At 43.0% G+C, this 22575-nt stretch overlaps 1 protein-coding gene across 1 annotated transcript; it reads right to left on the reverse strand.

Annotated features, from left to right (window-relative positions):
• Positions 1–358: 358 nt before the first annotated feature.
• Positions 359–20662, reverse strand: abhd3 (abhydrolase domain containing 3, phospholipase). The gene is made up of 9 exons (XM_080777486.1): positions 20400–20662; positions 18835–18998; positions 14374–14556; positions 12197–12242; positions 8566–8678; positions 3981–4154; positions 2794–2842; positions 1416–1581; positions 359–574 (listed from the first exon to the last, which is right to left on the reverse strand). Exons 1-9 carry the CDS (start codon positions 20559–20561, stop codon positions 396–398), a joined length of 1236 nt encoding a protein of 411 aa, XP_080633612.1. The 5' UTR covers positions 20562–20662; the 3' UTR covers positions 359–395.
• Between the last annotated feature and the right edge of the window lie 1913 nt (positions 20663–22575).

Here is a 22575-nt window from a genome sequence, read left to right on the forward strand (position 1 = left end):
CGGTGGTTAGACTGGCACATTCGCCCATCCCGATATGTCCCGATATGACCAAATAAGGGCATATGGGGCAGTGTTTTTCCGATACTGGTATCGGATATCGGGACATCTCTATCAATAAATATCATATTGAGTGCAAGGCTGTACATACAGTTGTTGAGCATTACTACATGGAGGTATAAGTGCATGGTTAAAATGCAGCATATAAACAAATATTCAACAAGATATACGAATGTATGAATGAGAAACCTTTTCTTTTTGCTTGTGGCTGGAGGAAGAAAAAACAAGGCAAAAGAAAAAGAAAAGGAATGATGAAATAAACCGAGGAAGGAAAAACACAAAGGTGCCGTGGAAGAATTGAAGGAACCAACCAAAAGAATGAGCAGGAATTGGTTCTCCTAGCAAGATAGGTCTGTGAGTCCGCCCTCTATGACGGCCTTGGCAAACTGCTTGAAGACCCGGTCCATGTAAGTGTTCTTTCGAGGCCACAGGCCCTCCAGGAAACCAATATGGCCGCCATGACAGGTGATAAGGAGAGCCAGGTTAGGATTCTGCTTCACAGCCTCCACTGGAATGGCTGTAGACGTAGAGAACAAAAACAACGCGAAACTCAACAGAAGATTCTGTTTTTTCTTTAGCCTGTTCCAGAGCCATCTAATGAAAGAGTTACGATATTGAGGGGGCAGAAAAACGAGCGCTCGGAGCGCTGTTCATGCAGCCTGGAGACAAGCTGGACAAGCTAGAGTTTGAAATACATTGTTTTCAACGAGGGTGGCGCAAATAAAGAGCCATTTTAGGCATGTGTGCAACATGCCAACTGTTTTAAAGTATTGTACAGTAACAACTAAAGTCTCTGTAATGTTTATGTTGTGCGTTTACTACAAAACAATCTAAAATAAAGGGATTTAAGATCACGCAGCCTGGGTCCACTGCGTATCTGCCTACTTCCGGTCCAGGACTTGTCCCTATTTCTCGGAGAGCCGCCATTGGACTGGCCTCGGAAAGGTTTTTTATTTCCAGGGAGAAACTGAGTTTGCGTAACTCTGTCTTACTCCATGGCTCTGGCCTGCTCTATAAGTCCCGGCTGACTGACGCCAGTCTGTCGGGCATTCAGCCAGTGGTGGAATGTAACTAAGTACTTTTACATTTAGTAATTCTTTTAGGTGTTTCTACTTTAACGCTTTTACTTCTACTCCACTACATCTCGGATCCAAATACTGGAATATTATTATATTACTCCACTACATTTATTTGAAAACTTTACTAGATTTTGATTATTAAAAAACATGCATTAACCACTTCAGCCTCTACATACATACATTTCGGGCCATTTGAAAACAGCCGATCTACAAGCTCACGACGCGTCTCTCCGACGGGACGCGTCGGTTTCAGCATGCAGGGCTTTGCCGAAACCTTACCGTGAGACGGCGAGAAGACATCGTCGGCGGCGTTCAGACACAGCATTGGCACCTGCACAGACTTCAGCTTGTGGATGGGGCTGGCGTCGCGGTAGTAGTCGTCGTTGGTGGGATATCCGAACATGATGGAGGTGAACCGCTCGTCAAACTCTCGGATGGTCCTCGCCTGGCCCAGGGAGAAAACATGTTCCATAAGGAAAATTCCATATTAAAAGGCATTCTTACCTTTCTTTGTAGTTGTTACGTCCTCACCAAAGAGGTCCAGGTGTTATTTTGCGCAAAAGCTCCTTATTGGCTATTTCCCTATACCATAAGCCCTAAATTAATTGCATTGAATTGAATGGGAATTGAATGGCGCTATGGGGTGTTGTGCTAATTCGCTTATTTCCATCGCTCAAAATTATAATTTCTTTGTATATATCCTCTCTTCATAATGTAAATAATATCCCAAGCGGCACACTTTACTACTTATTTCGATGGAAATAAGCGAATTAGCGAAACACCCCATAGCCCCATTCAATTCCCATTCAATTCAATGCAATTCATTGAGGGCTTATGGTAGGGGAAATAGCCAATAAGGAGTTTTTGCACAAAAAACACACCTGGACCTCTTTGGTGGGGACGTAATGACTACAAAGAAAGGTATAAGAAAGCCTTCTAGCATGGAATTCTCCTTTAAAACGTAATGGAGAAAATGACAATGGGTACATCAATTATTTGATTGGATGGATAGTCACCATGTCGGCCCGTGGTGGACATTTCTGTCCAAATAAAAAATGTTGCCACGGACATATTACAAAATGAGTGGACAATAATATTACCAGAAACACGTAAATTGACAACCCTGAATGACCATGACAGGTCTGTAACTCTGAGAGGGTACAAATGGACCCGCAAGGGTCCATTTGGTTCCATTTGTACCCGCGGGTCTTTGCAAATAAACCATGTGAGAACTAGTAGTACTAGTTGGACTCTGTGAGAGGGAGATGATTGATTTAACCTGTTGTGCCTTGATCAAGTCCATGATGCACAACAGGTGCGCAGCCACACCCAGCTCTGAGTCCAGTTCTAGTTTGACTCAGGGCCACAGGTGTGACTGCTTAAATCAGCCATCCTCCCTCTCACAGACTCCTAATGTACCGTAAATAGTGTCATACATATTCTCAAGAAAACCTGGAGACTGACATTCACTAGTCGGGTCTTATGATCAAAATAAGAACATTATAATGGTGTGTAAAAACAGAAAATCAAAAATGTGTCACGGACATGACCAAGTCTTATTTGTCCGTGTATATGCGGACATGTTGGTGACCCCACTGGATTATAGCCTATATATGTATATTTATTAAAGTTGAAAGTTAAAGTCTATATAGTATACCTTCATAACATGATCTATGTCGTAACACTTTTCAAGCACTGGTCTGTGTCTGGAGAGGAGAGGGGAAAGAAACGGCAGATGGAATGGTTTGAATGTCGAGGTCAAGGTGAACTTCATTATCACAAACATTATCACAAACAGTGTTGTTTTTAAAACCGCACGCTATAACGTTGTTTTTATTTACGCTAAAGAGGAGAGGCTGGTCTGATTTCGATTTGAGATTTAAAACCGAAAGTCCCATAGCCTTATACTGAAGCAGTAGAAGGCTATGGAGTATGGACCTGAGCTAAGTCATTGGTATGACCCGGCCGGGGATCGAACCCACAACCTCCCAGTTTCAGGGAGGACACTCTAACCACAAGGCACACTGTCTGGTCTAATAAGTACATTTTTGAGGTATTTAAGTACTTTATTCAAGTATTTCCAATTTCCAGTATACTTTTATTTCTACTCCACTACATCTCAGAACCAAATATTGTACTTTTACTCCACTACATTTCCTACTTGGTCTGTCTTATAGGAGGGCAGTTCAGAAACCCATCATTTGGCAGATTCTTTTTAAACAATGTAGCTGTCCCAGCAATGGGTATTTTGTAATATTCAATTTTATTGCTTATACTTTCTGAAAACGTATATGTGAACATTATATGTATGTTTATTTGGGTACATATTGTATTTGCATGCTGTGGGTGCCTGGTGCCTGGTCCTTTATTGCCGTTCATTATGACTTAGAAGGGCATGCAGGAGCAGAGCCCTGTGATTAGAGTGAGGCAGCATTGATTGCACCTGTGTGAGCTGAACTCAGTCACAACAAGCTGACTGAGTGGTGCAAGGAGCTCTTCCCAGTCTAAAAAAACTGTCCTTAAACAAAGAATATAAGAGAAGATAAAGTAGCTCTCCTAAAATAATCTGCAGAAGGCGCACACGGTATGTTACAATTGTTTGTGTACATGTGTTTGTTTACATATAATACGGACGTCATGATTGACTGACAACAAGGACATTCATATTTCATGTTTCATATTGTGTTTAAAAGGATATTGTTATGTTTTGTGTTGCAGTTTTTCCACGTTGTCTTGGGGAAATAAACAACCTTGAGATATATCAGTTGGAGCGTTTGTTATTCTGCTGGATATAGGAGCGGTTACAAACAAGATTCATAACAATTTTCAATCAATACATCAGACCTGTCCACAGAGGCTTGCAGGCAGCTGGTGAGGTAGGAGTTGAAGAGGAAGCGGTCGAGGGGTTTCTCCAGTGACGCGGTGCACTCGAACACATCCCAGCCCGCCGAGAACACCACCACGCCCTTCAGACAGGTCGCACGGCCCGCACGGCCCAGGTAGTTGGCCAGCATCATCCTGGAACACATCCAGGTAAGAGGAATCAGAATTAGAATCAGAAAATGAATCTGAATCAGAATGATCAGTTTTAGAGAGGGAGCGATATAGACAGGATTGTAAAGAGAGGGAAAGCGTTGGGGGAAATGCTCAGTGGTGGGAAAGATTTGCCTGAAATGTTGTCCAAACCACTCCCCCTAGTGGTTTTACCAGGTAGTGTCAATACGGCAATGTAGGAATACTTTGTTACAAGTAACAGTCGGGAATTCAACATTTACTTGTAATGTAGTGCAAAAGTATTGGCAACAACAAATGTACTTGAAGCACCCAGAAGTAGAAAGTACTTATTATGTATAGCCTCGGCCCGGGAGATGAACCCGGGTTCCCCATTCCACAGGAACTGTGCGTTACCGGTCGACTAAAGAGGCAAGGCCCGATAGGCTAGTAGTAACGCAGCGCCGTATAGCCTACAATTCTGCAGAATGTCCCGTTTTCTAATTTATAAAACATATTTTGGAAATAGCAGAGCTTGTATGTCGGCCACTTCCAAATGGCCGAAATCTATATATGTAGGACTGAAGTGGTTAATGCACACGTTTTGTTGTAATAATCAAAACTCAAAAAGCCACAAAGTAACTGCAAGTATAGTGAAATACTAAATACTGAAATGGGTTAAAACTGAGTTATTATGTTATTATGTCCAACAAACAACTAAAGCTCCCCACAGTGTTCGGAACAGTGTGACGCCATAATACCCTTTGATTTAAATCCCACAGCCAAATCCTCAGTGTTGCTTTAACTAGAGTGTAAGAATTAATTTGGGTCTATTTACTTTACTGGGTTAGTATTTTTGTGGCTATACATTTCTCTATTCTTTTCCCACAGCAGCACATGGTATATACCGGCTATAGCTGAACTTGACTTCACCTACTTATTTTTGTTTTCAATAAGAATTGCTTTTACTTTGCTCTCAATGAAGTGGACAGACTTTACACCTATTACATTTAGTTTTAGTTACATAACAGTTTCATAAACACTTTATGCCACTCACGTGAGCAGTACTCAAAGGTTTTACTTCAATACTGTAATACAGAAATACTCTGTTACAAGGAAAAGTTTGGAAAGTACCGAAAGTACTCATTATGCAGAATGTTCCATTTCAAGTTTTCAAATAGCTGATCTACAAGCTCACAATGCGTCGCAACGCGACGCATTGTAAGCTTGTAGATCAGCTATTTTCAAATGGACGAATAAATATACCAAATGATATCAAATTCTACAAAGTAACTAGAAACTAAAGTTTTCAAATAAATGTAGTGGAGTGAAAGTACAGTATTTGGATCCGAGATGTAGTGGAGTAATAATTATTGAAAATTTGGAAATACTCAAGTAAAGCATAAATACCCCAAAACTGTACTTTTTTGATTGATTGATTGAATATTTTATTAGGCAACATAAATGCAAACAGCACAATGTACAGTCAGGCATTTTTGTCCAAAAAAGGATTTCACTGCGGCCTTGTTTATACATTCGGGTGCTATCCACTCGCACATGACTAATGAATAATAAGTTAACACAGTAACAGTAAGTGATATAACAATAATAATTTAAAGCAACAAAAAAAAAGTTTCCTCTAAACATGAAATCTACAGTATTCACAGGTTGGGGCCGAAGGTTAATCGGAAGGGGATTATTTGCACAAAGAGGCTGAGGCGATCACCTCCTCTCCCTTTGACCTGCTGACCAGGTGAATGTTTAGGCCTGCAGTCTTGAAGGAAGCCAGTGATTTGTTTGTTTTGAGCGATGGGGGGGAGGGCATTCCACACCTTAGCAGTGCTTTGGAAGGTGAATTTGCCCATATTTGTTTTAAAAATGGGTGGCACCAGATCGTTTTATGGCTGTGGGTGTTGCTCACTTTTTTTTAAAGTAATTAGTCAAGTAAGTGGGTACTGAGGGCATGGAGGGTAAAGTTGCATTTACAATTTTGAAAGTCAGGCCCATCTTCAATTGCTTGACTCTTGTCTTCCACCCTGGGCCAGCCTATGCTGTCAAAATGCTCCGCATAGAGGTGGGCCCTATAGGTGAAGAAGAAGTCGGATTAGTTTGTAAGTACAGTACTTATAGTAACTGACTGTACTTGGTCACTTGGTCCACCACTGCACATGGCAGACATGGCAACGCTCACTGAAGGAGGGAGAGGTGTTCAGCCTCTGGGGTCAGTTCAGGTCCGGCCAGCAGGCCCCCAAGGAGGGAGAGGTGTTCAGCCTCTGGGGTCAGTTCAGGTCAGGCCGGCAGGCCCCTGAAGGAGGGAGAGGTGTTCAGCCTCTGGGGTCAGTTCAGGTCAGTTCAGGCCCCCGAGGCGAAAGAATTTAGCTCATTTGAATTTAGCTGGATTGGAGCCACGATTGTATTAATCTGAGTTCCCAGGAAGTTTTATTTTTCGCCACTGTGATTGTATAGGACCTCTTCGCCACTTTTCAACATCTCTTCATATAATCGGTCCTCACTAATGTTCATGATAAAACACAAAAAAAATCCTACTTGGTCTGTGTCTCATAGGAGGGCTGTGGGCAGTGTCTATTTGTAGCCTACTTAATTGGGTCGTCCACTCACAGTGAGTGAGTTTGTGCTTGAAATGTACTGTAATTCTGCAAACTGTTAATAAATATTTCAATCAATCAATCAATCAATCAATCAATCAGTTCAGACAGACACCCATCCACCAGTGACATCATCGTTATGCAGATTGTGTTTAGTTCAATGTTTGTTTTAAAAACGCTATCGGACAATGAAGGGAAAATGTATCTTGTCGCTAACACAAACATTAAATGTCTTTAACAATAAAGATAATTTACTGGCTCGCCGATAGAACACCGTTCTATTTTCCAGGCGGCAACGCGTCGCGCCGCAGACGGTGTGTGATGGGCTTTCCATTTTCGCATTGCAACTTTTCAGGAAAAGAAAGCCTGCAGTTTCTATTAGCTTGGAATCCCCATTGATGATGTCACTGGTGGACGGGTGTCCACCAGTGGTATTTTATCATGAACATTAGTGAGGACCTATTATATGAAGAAAAGTGGTTGAAGTGGTCCTTTAAACTGTAATGGTGAATTCAGCACATTCAGGGCTGTTGGCGGAGCTAGCGTTCTACTGCAGTACAATGCATTCTTACCCTTGAGTGACTTGAACTAGGGAACGTTTGAGCATCTCCTACTCTGGAGAAGTAGTTTGCCAAGTAGGCCTACTTGGGAACAGCTCCTTTGACTACCGTCACAAACATTGGGGGCTTAGCCCAGCCCAGAAATATTTAGATTTTCACCCCGACAATTACAAACATTTTCAATGGATACAGGAAGTAAAGCGGAGATGAACTATAAGTATACATTTACTTAAAGGAGATATAGACAACTCCCAGTGTTTGTACACAGAAGTAAGTGAGTTTCCATCCCCCCTCCCCCCGTCATTCTATTGGCCGAGCCATGTCACTTCAGGCTGTGTGCATAGTGAGTACTTTTACTTTTTGTACTTTAAGTACATTTTGATGCCAATACGTTTGTACTTTCACTCTTTCACTTTTGAATTCCGGACTTTTACTTGTAACGGAGTATTTCTATATTGCAGTATTGATACTTTTACTTAGCCTACAGTAAGTAAAAAATGTGAGTGCCGGTACTTTTTCCACCACTGGGAGTGTCTTGCTTTTCTACTGTTCTCTGTCTTGGGTGTCTTCTATGGGCTGGGGTGGCGCCTGTCAGCAGGCTGGGGAGAGGGAGGGAGGCTCCGCACTACGTACGACAAGCAGTGGCAGCACAGAAACGTGTGACATGCCGTAAAGGCCGTCGGAATCGGGAGTCAAACCCGCGGCACACTGCCAGGCATGGACTACCAGCCAAGGTCCCTGGACCGCTGAGCCACGGCCCAGGCCTAACTTTAGCATTGCTTAGCGTAGGGCTGGAAGTCGAGTAGAGTCGACTTGAGCTGGCACCATGCAGTGCCTGCAATTCGATGAATGCCCGTTTCAAATTGCAGCCGCCCGTAGGTGCTCTTTGAGATTGGTTTTGAAGGAGTCTAGGGATTCACGTTGCTTATTGGCTGTTGGTAGGGCGTGCCCCATTTTTCGTGGCGTAGGAGCTAAATTAATTTAAACCCTTGTCTGAGCCGAATCTGGGTTGCACGTGGTCTGTTGAACTGCCTCTGGAGGTGTTGTGAGTGTGGACGTTGACATTAAGGAACTTAAGGAAGTATTTAGACGGGTACATGGGTATATTGGTGGTGTATAGCGAATCTTGTAGACCCAGGCCCATTGCAAGATGCTGTACTGTAACCCTTGTCGTCAACCCTAAGCCTTATAGCATCGGACTGCTTCACTTCAGTGTGAAGTGACACGGTATAGCATTGACAACCTTTGGTCAGCTTGGTCTCTTAAACTCACCCGCCCATGGATACTCCAGCAGCCATAATTGGAGACAGTTCATAGTTCTGCTGGATGTGCTCGATGACCGCCTCCAGGTCCTCTGTGTTGGCAGCACAGTAGGTTCTGGGAGTCTGGGGGGAATCAATCCAAACACAATGCAACTCATTCAGTCTTTGTCTTCTGAAATACATAATAGTCACTGTCGGGTGGACATCTCATGGGGCTGTATTTTGGCGTGTCTTAAGTACCAGGTCTTATTACCTAACTTGAGTAAACTAAAGACCTGGAGGCGTGATCAATGCCATTTGGCTATTCTGAGTGGCCAAAGAGCATTGATCACGCCTCCAGTCTGGATGCGTGTCCGGTCTTTAGTCCGGTCTTTAGTTTACTCATGTTAGGGAATAAGACCTGGTACTTAAGACACGCAAAATACAGCTCATGTCCAAAACATAAACGAAGTAAATTCATGGATTCACTTCATTCGTAAATGAAGTGACGAAGTAGGGCATTAAAGCTGCTATAAGTAGTATAATATGTCAACATTTTAATGACTTTGTTTTATATTTATTTTTTGGTATTCAGACAGCCAGCAATGAGTAAAACGCTCCCAAAAGAAATGTATAGTCTGTGACACATCTAGGGGCCACAATTCAAAGATGTTCCTAGAAGCTGTGTCATTGGTCGAAAAAAATAACCCGGTCGAAATGACTAATCGATCAGGAAGTAGACAGGCAAATCGACCTATGACAAAGCATCTAGCAAAGTCTTTGAATGCAGATTGTGGCCCCAGATGTGTCAGAGAGACTAACATTTTTTGGAAGCGTTTTACCCATTGTTGGCTGTCTGAATAAAAAACAAAAAAATAAAAATAAAGGTCATTAAAATGTTGACACATTATTGCTTATAGCAGCTTTAAGTGGCGAAAAAACATAAAAAGTTAAAATACGGAGATACGAGGTATCTCTGTTTTAATTAATATCTAACATGGACATAGCGTACAAACATGACCCATATGCATATCTGTGGTACCGTCGCCCATAATCCATCTCGTCCTCTTTTTTCTACAACCTCACTTCTTGTATTCTTTATTTAGTTTTACTGAGAATAAGGTTAGAAATAAGTTTAGGGTTAGGCATAGCTTTACTGGGGTTAAGTTTAGGAATAGGGTTAGGTTTTGACACCGTTTTACTGAGGCTAAGGTTAGGAATAAGGTTAGGTTTAACCGTTTAAGCATAAGTTACTTTAGGTTACTTTATAAATACCAGGCTGAGCAGTTCTGCCGGCTGTATACGCCCGGCACGAGTTGGTAAAAGGGTGACTTTGTTGGTATTCGATCTGTGCAGCAAAACACAGACACTAAGGAAATCTTGAACCAAAATACCAAGGTTTTCTCAAAGGAAATGAATAAGTTGGGGATATAGAAATATGGTAACATAATGACAATACCACCAGTAGCCTATATATATATATATACAACAACCAGGTCACGTTGTTGTTTTTACATCATAAAAATGTAACACTATCCGATATCCATGCCCATTGGGAAACAAGGTTAATCTTTCTGAGCCCGAAACTGTTTGCCAGGCAATCGCCTTTACTTGACGAACACAACAAATCACCTCTTACTTGGAGGAGTCCATTTAACAAGGCCAACTCTTGTGTTGCAGTTGTCTCTCCTCAGCTATGGCCCTTCATTGAAATTCAAGCAGAATGCGCAGGGAAAGTAAAATGCCTGTTTTTCTGCACTCATGCAGGCTGTGTTCTTCTCATAGGCCACAACACAGGTGCAGTGACTTAACATAATAGAGCCCGTTTAAAAACTCTGGTACACACAAGCTTGCTGAGATCGAGATTAAATACTTGTACCATAATTATTCAGCCTTGCTTGGTACCGTAAAAAAATAAAGGGAACCAGCAGGTTTTGGCTGATCTCATATAGAGATACGTGTGCTAAAGAAAATGTACTGTAACTGCTATTCAAGCAGAGGTCTAGAATTAGGGCAGTAGCATTTGTACTGTTCTTTTAGACAGAGGGCATCTCTCACATAGTGGGCCACTCTGAAGCACTGGCCTATTTTTTAAACAATGGAGTCTATTCACAATTGGCGGAACACACTGACAACAACGTATGAATGCTAAGTCATTTTCATGAAATGTTGCTCAAATACCCAGGGTGTTTTTCCACCGTCACGTTCTTTGTATATAGTGTCAAGTTATTTTTTGGAGGGGCGCTAGCCCCTCCTATGTACAGCTTTGTGTGTGTGTGAGTGTGTGCGGAATATGCAGAATATGCTCAGCTGAACGGAATGTGATGTACTGTATCTGTATATGACGATAAGAGCGCCCCTCACTTCACACGAGTGTCCTTTTTTCATTTTAGTTCAGTTGAGGTCACCAAATCTCAAAGAAACTTTCAAATGAGCTATTTTGCATTTCTCACACATTTCAGAGCCCGTCTCTCTCTCTCTGAGATAAATGTGCAGCAGCTATAGTCAGTGTGGGACAACAACAATGGCGGCTATACAGTGCAAGGCATAGACAAGCCATTGATGCAATGACATTTATCAAGAGGAAACATTGTCAGCTAAAACCTTGGCTGCAAGACACACCACCATGTCTTGTAGAGCATATACGTGGGCGACTGGCGGCCCCCGTCATCACTTAATGCGGCCCGCAGGTCAATATCCCAACATTGATATATTATTGATTTCAGCTAATTAAAGTAAAATAGTAAAATGTTAATGTCTTTTTTTTAATGTCCAATGTATGTTTGCATTTAGTTCGTTGAGTTAACATAGCTATGACTAAATGCATTTGAAATTAAATAAAAATGTTACTTTTCAGGATTCCAATTTAAAAAAATAGCAAAAGATTATTCAGGATTTCAATTCAAATCTAGTAAACGCATCGCAGTGCGACACATTTTGACCTTGTAGATTGTCATTTATTTTTGCTACGACAGTAATAATTATGCAATGTGGCCCTCTGCAGTGAGTGTGGAAATGCAGTGGCCCTCTCCATTGTCAAAGTTGCCCACCCCCGTTGTAGACGAAGGGAGATGGTTGCATGGGTGACACACTGACAGTATATTTAGTATGATAAGAAAGGCACTGGCTATTCTGCAGACATGAAAAGAATGTGCCCCTCCAGAAGCATATATACTCACTGTAGCGCGTGTTAATACAGACGGACATTGCGCGGGAGCTTAGGCCCATTTTGTTGACTAAATATAACTGTGAGAATAGGAGGACAGCTAGACCAGGTGTCTGAACTAGTGCACGTGCCGTGACAAGGTCATGTTCCTTTGGGCCAGGCAATAAAATACACTATCTGTCCACCTGCAACTTAATCCCTGCTATGGGTCAACATCATGGCCTGCCCTGTCTGTCTGTCTGTCTGTCTGTACATGCTGTCCACATGACACACGTGTGCACAATAGACGTGCTCTGAGCCGGCTGACTGCTGAAGCACTAGAAGAGGGCATATTTCTATAATGCTCAATGTCCTAATCCTATTTTCCTTTGTAACCACACACGCACATCTCTGGTGTTCTGGTGTTCAAATAAAGAATATATCTAAAAGGAATTGAGCAGCTATTTTATTTATTTTTTAAACATTGTATGTATACGTGTGTGTGACTGAGTCTTACCAACAGTGTTTCACCAGACACCCCTCTGTTGTTGAACACCACACATCTGAAACGGTCAAAAGAAACGTGCTCATGAATTCATATTAAATACATTTGAATGACAGTTACAGCCATCTTTTGTCGGCCCTTTGAATTTGATTCTACCAGATTCTGCGTTTAATCACCAATTACGCCTTTTCTTGCCTATACAAATAGAAATGTCAGGTTGAAATTAAATAATTAATAATAAATAAAATAGTCCTTTTTATAGTTGTTATAGTGGTTAAATCACCTGTACACTGCAACTGTGGGTGCTTTTAAAACTGTGCATCACTGCAGTCTACAAGTATAGCCTACTGACTGTGCCAAGTGCACATTCACGGGAACACCTTGGCCCAAATTCACTTTTTTTCCCCCTCCTAAATGTTCTTCATTTTAAGAAAGTGGACTGGGAATACAATGAGATATCATAACGAGACACAGCTGTATAGAATCATGTTGTTTGTAGCTACTGGAGACTAAAGTCCCTCCCACACACACACACACACACACACACACACACACACACACACACACACGCACACGCACGCACGCACGCACACACACGGCTCACTAGTCATCTAGTATCTGCAGGAGCCACAGCTACTGTTTCTATATCACTGTAAAGTCAGCAGCTGCAAGGGTGCAGTCAAACGGGGGCTATAGGTGGGAGTGCTTACGTAGTACAGTACGTATACCGCTCACTCACTGCAGCACAGAAGCACCAGTGGCGGAAAAGTAACTAAGCACTTTTACTTAAGTATACTGTAGCTACTGTAAGGACAATTTTGAGGTATTTGTGCTGCTTCACTATGAGCATGTCAAATTTGCTGTATACTTTTGCTTCTGCTCCACTACATTTCGGAGAGCAAATATTGTACGTTTCGTTTACTCCACTACAGTTATTTGAAAACGTTAAGTTACTAGTTACTTTTTATCAAATTTGTATTATTATTACAAAACATACAGTAACCAGCACTTCAGCCCTATACACAGACATCATCATCATACCCGGAGGTAATGCAGGAACGCCTATACTGAGTGGCAAAACATGACATTCTGGCCTTGACAGCTCGTACATCCACACAGAAAAGAAGACTATCTGATTGTATTAAACAATATTAAACAACGTTAAACTCACTTAGCCACTCGATTTGCCATTGACTTTATGCGCATACCCTCTAGTCTAGAGCTTTATATATCGTCTATTTTCAAAAGATTATTTATTATACATTTGACAACTTGAGTACCTTTAACTTTTGGTACATTTCTATACCAATACTTTTGTACATTTCGGATTCCGGGACTTAAGTTGCAGTATTGATACTTTTACTTAAGTAAAACAATTGAGTACCGGTACTTTTCTGCCACCACTGCAGCAGAGCAAACCTCGCCGGACAGGGACTATAATACTGTAAGCTGCGCAGCTCGCAGCAGGATAAACTGTGACTCATTAAAGTCTACGCAGACAGCGGCGGATCCGGGCCAAAAGATGCTGAGTTTGCCCTGCTGTGTCTTCTCATTTCCTTCCACGTTCCGTTTGAAAGAATGTAGTGCGGGGAACACAGAAGGGGGTGGTTTGTTTGGGGAGAGAATTGTAGAGAGAGAGAGAGAGGGGGAGAGAGAGCGGGGGTGGGGTAGAGAAAATACGGTCTCCCTCTGCATCGATGCGTTTGCAAATGTCTGTCTTGGCGATTTGCCAAGACAGCACTGGACACTATAGGGGTGCACCACTTCTCCACTGCACCTGCTCACCTGACCCCCAGTGTTGCTTTAACTCAGACGAGTGTACAAATTAAGCCTAGATACATACGGCTCCATTTGGCTCCATTTGTTTTCATCTGAACCATTGATTTATAGTTGCATTTATACTATAGCGTACGCGCTTTGGAGTTAAACGCAAAGGAGTAGAAATGCAAAGGATTGTTACTGTGTGTTCTGCAAACATCGACCTGAATGAAGACATATTCACATGAATGGCTCGTATCAATGGCACGCGCACGCACACACGCACACGCACACACGCACACACACAAAAGTGTGTGACAAAAGCATGAACCAGGGCTCCGCCGTCGTGTGCATGCCGGGCACAATGCCCGGTGAGTCTCTGGATCTGCATGCCTGCCAGCTAGGAGGAGGAGGAGGACAGGACCACCCACCTATAGCCCAGATCGCGGCTCTGCTGGACCATGTGCAGTATGTAGGACTCTCTGCTGGTTCCGGTGAGGCCCGGGAGCAGCAGCACCGTGGGCCTGGTGGCCGGGTCGGGGTGAGAGGGACTGCCATCGTTGTCGGACCAGTCCAAGGAGATCTGGCCTCCATCTGCCGCCTTGATGAGCTCACTGCGGAAACACGTGTACACCAACGACTCAGCGACAAGGATACTAGACCAAGAAGGCCTGGGCTGTGTGGCTCAGCGGTCCAGGCACCCGTGGCTTGGTAATCCAGTCTGGCAGTGTGCCGCGGGTTCGACTCCCGATCCCGACAGACTTTACTGCGTGTCAGGAATACAATGAGATATCATAACGCGCACATTTCCGCGTCATTTCCGTCCACCAGCCGTCTAAAAACCAGGAAGAGACGCCTGACTCTTGTTGGGCCTGACTCTTGTTTTTAAAGCATGCCATTATTATTATTATGCACACAAGCAAATTACGGTAATTAGGTATCACACAATACTGCAAAGATAAACACAAATGCGATACATTGTTGTACATCTTTAAATTCCAACAGCAGGCGTGCAGGTCATTGTCACCGCTAACGGTCGAGTCCGCTGTTGTCACAGTGTATGAAATGAACGTTGTCTCTCGCAGCTGTTCATAATTATCACGTGGCTAAAGTGAACCTATCGTCGGGGGCAACTGTACACCGGCAGAGTACAACAAGCCTCCTTTCTGACAAGCTTCTCTGCGTAATTGCGTTACACCTTTTCTTTTTTTTATTCCCCAGGTAAAATGATTTACCCCGACGACACGTCAATCGACGACGGCGTCAAAGGGAATTGCATATGGCTGCTTTAGTGGAGTCCTCCCACACAGGAGGAAAACTCTGAGTGCCGACTTGACGCTCGCAGAGTGCACAAAAGGAACTCACGCGTCCATTTGGTTCTACTTGGTATACACTCTCTCGGGGGTTAACATTCTGGGGTTTGCAGTGCACAGGTGCGCACAGCTCATTGTGACGAGCGTTTCATTTCCTCTGAGGTCGTCCGTCCTGTCAGAGTGCTTTTCACTCTTGGAGAGAAAGGGGGGCTGGGGGGGGACCTTGCACCAATGTACTGTATCTCTGTCATATCCTCGGTGTTAATTGAACTCAGAGACGACTCGAGAGTGTACGAATGAAACCATGTGGACCCTTTAAATGGTCCATTTGGTCATTATTTTTACACTCAAGGAGAATAAATAAACGCTGAGGAATACTAATGGTTATTATAGGGCAAATTAATAAGCAGTGGGGCTACAAATGTAGGCTGGAAGATGGGGTCATTTAGGGCCAGTGCAATCCATCTTAACGGCAATGTGCGCACGCACACACACACACACACACACACACACACACACACACACACACACACACACACGAGCAGAGCAGAGCAGTAGAGTAAACCTGGCCAGTACATGCCGTGCTGCATGGAGACATCAGCATGAAATTACAGAACCACCATAAAATATGCACCCTTAAGGCCAGACTTGAAAGTTAAGGAGGCCCAAATCCACAGTGAGCAACACACACAAAGCGTGAGGAGATGGTCTTTTATAGCAGGTATACGACGTTCGCTGTTCGTGTCCAAACTTTTCTCAAAGGGGGCCATATTAGAACATGTCTAAACACCCAAGGGCCAACTATACACCTCCTGGCATAACTTCGGACTATAACAAAATCACATGATGCATATTGCATCACATTTAAACGATTCAATTTAACCAACATCAATATTTAATATGAACGGTCTTTTGTCAGGTGTGTGTGCTGTGAACAAAAAGTGTAGTGTAACTGATCTTTTCACGTTACCAAACGTCACCAGACGAGCTTACACACAGCAGCTGGTAAAAAAAGAAGAAAGAAAGCAATACACGGAACACTAACAAATGATATACTCTATAAATTATATACTCTGGGAAACTCACCCAGGTAAAAGAAAAGAAAAGACGCCGAAACGCGTACGTTGTTGTGCTGTCTGCTTCGCAGCATAATTTATACCATACCATATGATGAAACAATAAGGTGCCTTAAAGGACAGTTCCGTGAGTGCTGGTATTCTCTTGTTTAAAAGTTACTTCCCCAACCGTGCACCCGGTAAAAAAACTACTTTCTGGCCATGACAGCCCATACATTCGAACAGAAACGTCCTATGATTGTATTAAACGCCATTAAACTCACTTTGCCACTCGCTTTATGCATGTGCATATACCCTCCATTCAGGCATGAAGCTGGGGGGCCATATAAGATTTGTCCCAGGGCCACATTATTCCCGCGGGCCACACTTTGGACACCCCTGCAGTCTACTAGGAGCGGACTTTCTCACAGATAGATACATCAGACAGCTTTCAGGGTGTAAAACTTGGGGGTAACTTGATTATGGGTAGATGCCTTATGGATGGAGGGAAAATGTGATAACGTCAGAACATGTCATCAATGTCACCGGGTTTGATCATAGACGGGTGCATCTGCAGGACTTGACATGGCCCCTCTGCATTGTAGGAAAGTGTTTCTCGTCGATAGAGGGCATACAGTCAAAATATGAAAGGTAATGTGAATGTCCTTGCTGGAGACAATGCGAATGACGGGACAAAACACCTGGGGCAAATATCCATAACATAATTATGTGTTGTTGGTAATTGAATGTAAAGAACGGACAGCCAACAAGTTACTTCATGACTGTATGTTTTTGTCCCCAACTCACCTATACCAATTTATAAATAATATGCTACAGATAAACCTATAAGCATTCTTGGGGAAAAAACCGACCACCACACACTGCACTCATCACTTTAAGGAACGTGATAACTATGGACTATGGATCCTCAGGCCAGGACTTTGCCTGTAGATTTGTAAACATTTGGGACATAAATGCACCCACGTGTCTGTCTGTCTGTCTGTCTGTCTGTACGCCTGTACGTCTGTAATGCACGTAACCCGAGAACCTTTCGCACCACCGACTTCAAATTGGACACACACGTTCCACACCACAAGATCATTCATAATATGTAGCTGATCCACTCGCTGCTGTTCGCCCTAAGCACCAACACAGTTAATTTGGACGATGATGACGTCAGCAAGATGGAAACTTAGAACGAGTACAATTTATTTATTTTTCTTTGAGGAGGAGACAGCTCTCCACTCTCCACTCACCACAGGTGGGTGCAGTCAGTGCCCGGTGTCAAGTCGGTCGGACACACACAGTTGTCCAAAACCGCCACAAAAGGCCTTATGCCCCGGGCTCTGGATATATAGGGCTCCAAATATGGAGCTGACCTGTTCTGACGTCACAACACACTCCATATTATAGTGGCATGTCTCACACAGAACTCCAGAACTATATATAGGAATAAACGGCCAAAGAAAGACAGATACGGAAATCTCCATATATGGGCATAAAAAGGGACACAGACAGATGGGCGGAACGGGTACTCTGACACGGGTTCAACGGGTATTGCATAGCCGGGTGTGGGCATGGAACTCCCACTTCCATCGTTACCGACTCCGTGCTCTATACAGCCGGGCTCCGGTCTATAGTCTCTTTGACCCATTCTGGGCGGGAACCAATTTTGGTGTTAGCACTATGTTATGCTTTAGCTATTGAAAAATAGCAGATCTACAAGCTCATAGCGCACCACCGAGTGGCGCGCTACGAGCTTGTAGGTCTGCTATTTCTGAAAAATCGACATTTTTAGAATCTGATCTCAGGTCAGAATGGGTTCATCAGACCAGTGTGTCATGTCCAGTGGAAACCTCGTATGAATCTGATCTCAGGTCAGAATGGGTCAACCGCATCCACACATGTATGACCATATGAATGAAATGTCGTGGCAATGTTCACATGGTCCACAGACCACCTAATCCCGATGAGGATGACGCAAACACCCCTCCCCACACATAGTTTTGAATAATTCCAATGCGGGGGCCGGGGGTATGGAAACTGGAAAGCATTGGCCAATAGTACCGTTTATCCTCAAAAGAATGTACAGTAGCAGCTACAGTGGACTCGGGCCGACATCTCGGCACAATCACCCTGCATTCACCTTTGAGCTTTTGAGTCTCGGTCACGAGCAAGAGTGGGATTTGTTTCCATGGTGTGAAACTTGTATTATATAAGGAATCAAAGACGCAAAGTGACCAGTCACCACATGCAAAGTTCTTATGCTTTTAATAAACCAACCCTGCCCTCAGCATGGCCTGGAATAGAAGGCTAATATAATTCCTGGTATTAAATTACTCTACAGCCCAATGTTCCATCTTTAAGTTCATATCCCACACATGTGAGGTGTATACCTCGTTATCCCGCCATATACGCACGCCACCAGTTTGCTCCATTTCAACCGGGATAAGCAATTGCTTTTCAAGAAAACAAAGCAATTTTTCATTTTCTGTTACTTAATACTATACTTACTACTACTTACTTTCTGTAGCTGACCCCGGGTTTGGCTGTAACAAAGGGTCTCAGCAGGGTCTGGATGCGACTCTCCCAGCACCAAAAGGTGGGGTAGTAGGTTTCTGACACCACTGGACATTGTTCCCTCAGAAACTGATAGAACTTCTTACCTCCCGAGATGAGTTGTGGTTTCTACAAAACAAAATGTGGATTATAGCTCACATTAGCATGAAAGAAGTCCTATACAGCGTTGATTGTCACAAGTACACGTTTTTGTCCGATGTTGCTGCAGTCTCGCAACCTTTATCGAGAAAATTACAATGTTTTTGGAGAAAAAAACACCATCACAAGTGACAAATGAACTGGTGAATCATGTGTTTGAAGTCGAAGGAGAGTCATTGTTGTTTTTTACTACTGGTCTTTAGTTCTGTATCAAATTACTGGTCAATGTCTAACTGACTGTCAGTGAGTAACATACACACTGATTTTATAAATATATATATGTTACAGTACATATTGTGGGAAACTCACCGTTTTTATCGCTTGTACTGGTTTCTCTAAGCAGGCACACTCACACTCACATACACACACACACACAACGTACAGTATGCCTACAGTATCTTTATGAGATCATGGGACTATAATCTAAAGTGTTTATTGTAGAAGAGAGGAGGGTCCTGCTGGGCCTGACCTCTCACCCACTGTCTGTACTGTGTCACACTGGCAGCAGGTCATAACTCATGACAGCAGCACATCTGTAAGACACTGCATGATTGGCTTTTCTACTTTATCACACATTATAGCTTTGTGTGTGTGTGATTCAAATTAATACAAATTCAAATTCAAATGAATACTGCGTCATGAGAAATGTAGGCCTACTGCCTACAGATTAAGATATTGACTGGTAACTAATAGGTAGCCACTCATTTTGGTCTACACCACACTTGAAGGGTATAGCTAATAGCTTAGACCAGTGGTTTTCAACCAGTGATCCGGAGACCACCAGTGGGCCTTGGGAGGGGGTGGTCCCCAGCTAAATGATGGAGAGTTGCCAACCAAATGGACAATAATAGATAATTATGTAACTATTAACTAACATTATTTTTTAAACACAAGAAGTCTACACAATTCAATGTTTGCCTGTTATCTTGGTATACCAACATCAATACAGCATGGAATTGTCAACAAAATATTATTATTATTATTATTATTATTATTATTATTTTTAAATCTCATCAAATGGTGGTCCGTGGCTCAAATACCCAATTAATAACGGGCCTTGATATGAAAAGGGTTGACAACCACTGGCATAGACTTTCACTGCCTCCCATCACATCACATCACAACATTACATCACACGTGCGGGCGTATAAGCTTCAGGGATGCAGAGCAACCTAATCTATGTATCCAATACTATCCATCCATCAGCGAAAGCAGCGGCAGTGCAGCTAGGGTGCAATGGCTTACAGCAGTGCTCCTCTGAGGACAACATAACGCTGACTAAACGCCAACGGTGGCCGCGATATGATCATAATATGAAACGTGGAATGGTACGTTCTTCAAAGCAGCCGGTTTTTTTTTTTAGATCCCTACCTTTGCTACAGATATCAAGTAGTAGCAGGTATATGCTGCGCTGAAACCCAGCACCAGGGACAGAGCCACTCCAGATCCAAATAGCCCGACTTTCACTTGGTTTTCGAGGTACAACGAGAGGTCCCTTGTCAAAACGTTGAAATTGAAGTCCAGGGAGATCATTGCAAGGTCGCTCGATGTTCACCCTCCTCGCACTGCAAGGATATAGCGGCCGCTGCGGCTCGAGTGAAATGTCAGCGCTCTTGTCTGGATGCCTGCGGTGCTGACTGTGTAGGCTACGGCCGGCTGCTAGTGTGAAGGAGACCGTCAAGGGGAGCTGAGCCGGAGCGATATACACACTGGCGGATGATGGCGCTCTCTGACCAACTATATGATTCCATAAACTCGAGCAGATCAGAGTCTGACGACGCCACCTACCATTACTAAAGCGGTTCTACAACACATGATCACACTGACACTATTAAATGCGGAGATCCAGCTTTTATAGTGATAGGCTGTTCAACCCAGAAACACATCATTTGGACAATAAGGAGATTATAATATCATAATTATAATATATACGTGAGGATTCAAAGTTGCAACCGAGAAGAAACGTGAAACAAATCTGCCTCAGTTTTATTGATTGAATAGCTATAGCCTACTTTTTATTAACAGTTTGCAGGCTGGGGGGGGGGTATGTATAGGTCTATTATTTCTCATCAATGCATGCTGAGTCAGTACAGTGTATAGTCATGATTAATGCCAGCTTGTAATTGGATTCCTGCATGTTGATTTGCACAGGCTGTGTGTGTGTGTGTGTGTATGTTTGTGCTTGCGTGCGTGTGTGTGTGTGCATATAATCCAGCCTACTGACACAGCTATAAGCTGTAACCATGACACCTGCATCACAGTGTTTGTCCTGACCTTCTCCAATTAAAATTAAACCTTAATAAGCATCATGAGTATCATGGGAAGGAGGCACAGTTTATTAGACCTACAGACAGGATGCGGCCTACTTGTGCGCAAGCAGAGCGAGCATTTATACTGCCGACCTCTACGAATTTACGACCAGCCCTCGATCTAAATATATATATACCTACCTTGAAGCGTACCTTTACTACCTTAGTTACTTCACCGTCAACAGCCAATAAGCAGTGCCGGTTCTAGGCCTTTTGAGGCCCTAGGCAACATATTATACAGAGCCCAAAATGTTTATAAACAAATCACAAATGTTTATAAACAAATCACAAATGTTTATAAACAAATCACAAATGTTTATAAACAAATACCAAAATGTTTATAAACAAATCCCAAATCCCTTGGTCCTACCCCCCCGACCATGAGACTTACTACAGGTAAACTGGTAGTGGTCCTACCCCCCCCCCCATGAGACTTACAAATCCCAAATGTTTATAAACAAATCCCAAATGTTTGTAAACAAATCCCAAATGTTTATAAACAAATCACAAATGTTTATAAACAAATACCAAAATGTTTATAAACAAATCCCAAATCCCTTGGTCCTACCCCCCCGACCATGAGACTTACTACAGGTCAACTGGTAGTGGTCCTACCCCCCCCATGAGACTTACAAATCCCAAATGTTTATAAACAAATCCCAAATGTTTGTAAACAAATCCCAAATGTTTATAAACAAATCCCAAAATGTTTATAAATAAATCACAAATGTTTATAAACAAATCACACATGTTTATAAACAAATACCAAAATGTTTATAAACAAATCCCAAATCCCTTGGTCCTACCCCCCCGACCATCAGTGCCGGTTCTAGGCCTTTTGAGGCCCTAGGCAACATATTATACAGAGGCCCCCCCCTCCTGCTTTGCCACGCCGGATAAAAATTGTAAATTTGCCATGAAAATGCTTCAATCTGGTGCACTTTGAGATCAAAATTAAGAAGCTAGGTGGGGGCCACATGTGGCCAGTAGCCCATGTAAGGGATACATGAAACAAAAAAATCTTCTCCCTGTGACGAGGCCCCCTCAGTGGTTGAGGCCCTAGGCGACCGCCTAGTTCGCCTATGCCTAGAACCGGCCCTGCCAATAAGGGACCACCATTCTTACAGACATACATACATGTATAAATACACGTTACCTTTCATCCACCCAACATTGAACCATCACCATCGACAGCCAATTACTACTAACTAATACTGCTACTAACTAATGTCTAGTTC

The sequence above is a fragment of the Protomyctophum bolini genome (assembly GCF_963924005.1).
Source record: "Protomyctophum bolini genome assembly, chromosome: 12".
NCBI classification, from domain to species: domain Eukaryota; kingdom Metazoa; phylum Chordata; class Actinopteri; order Myctophiformes; family Myctophidae; genus Protomyctophum; species Protomyctophum bolini.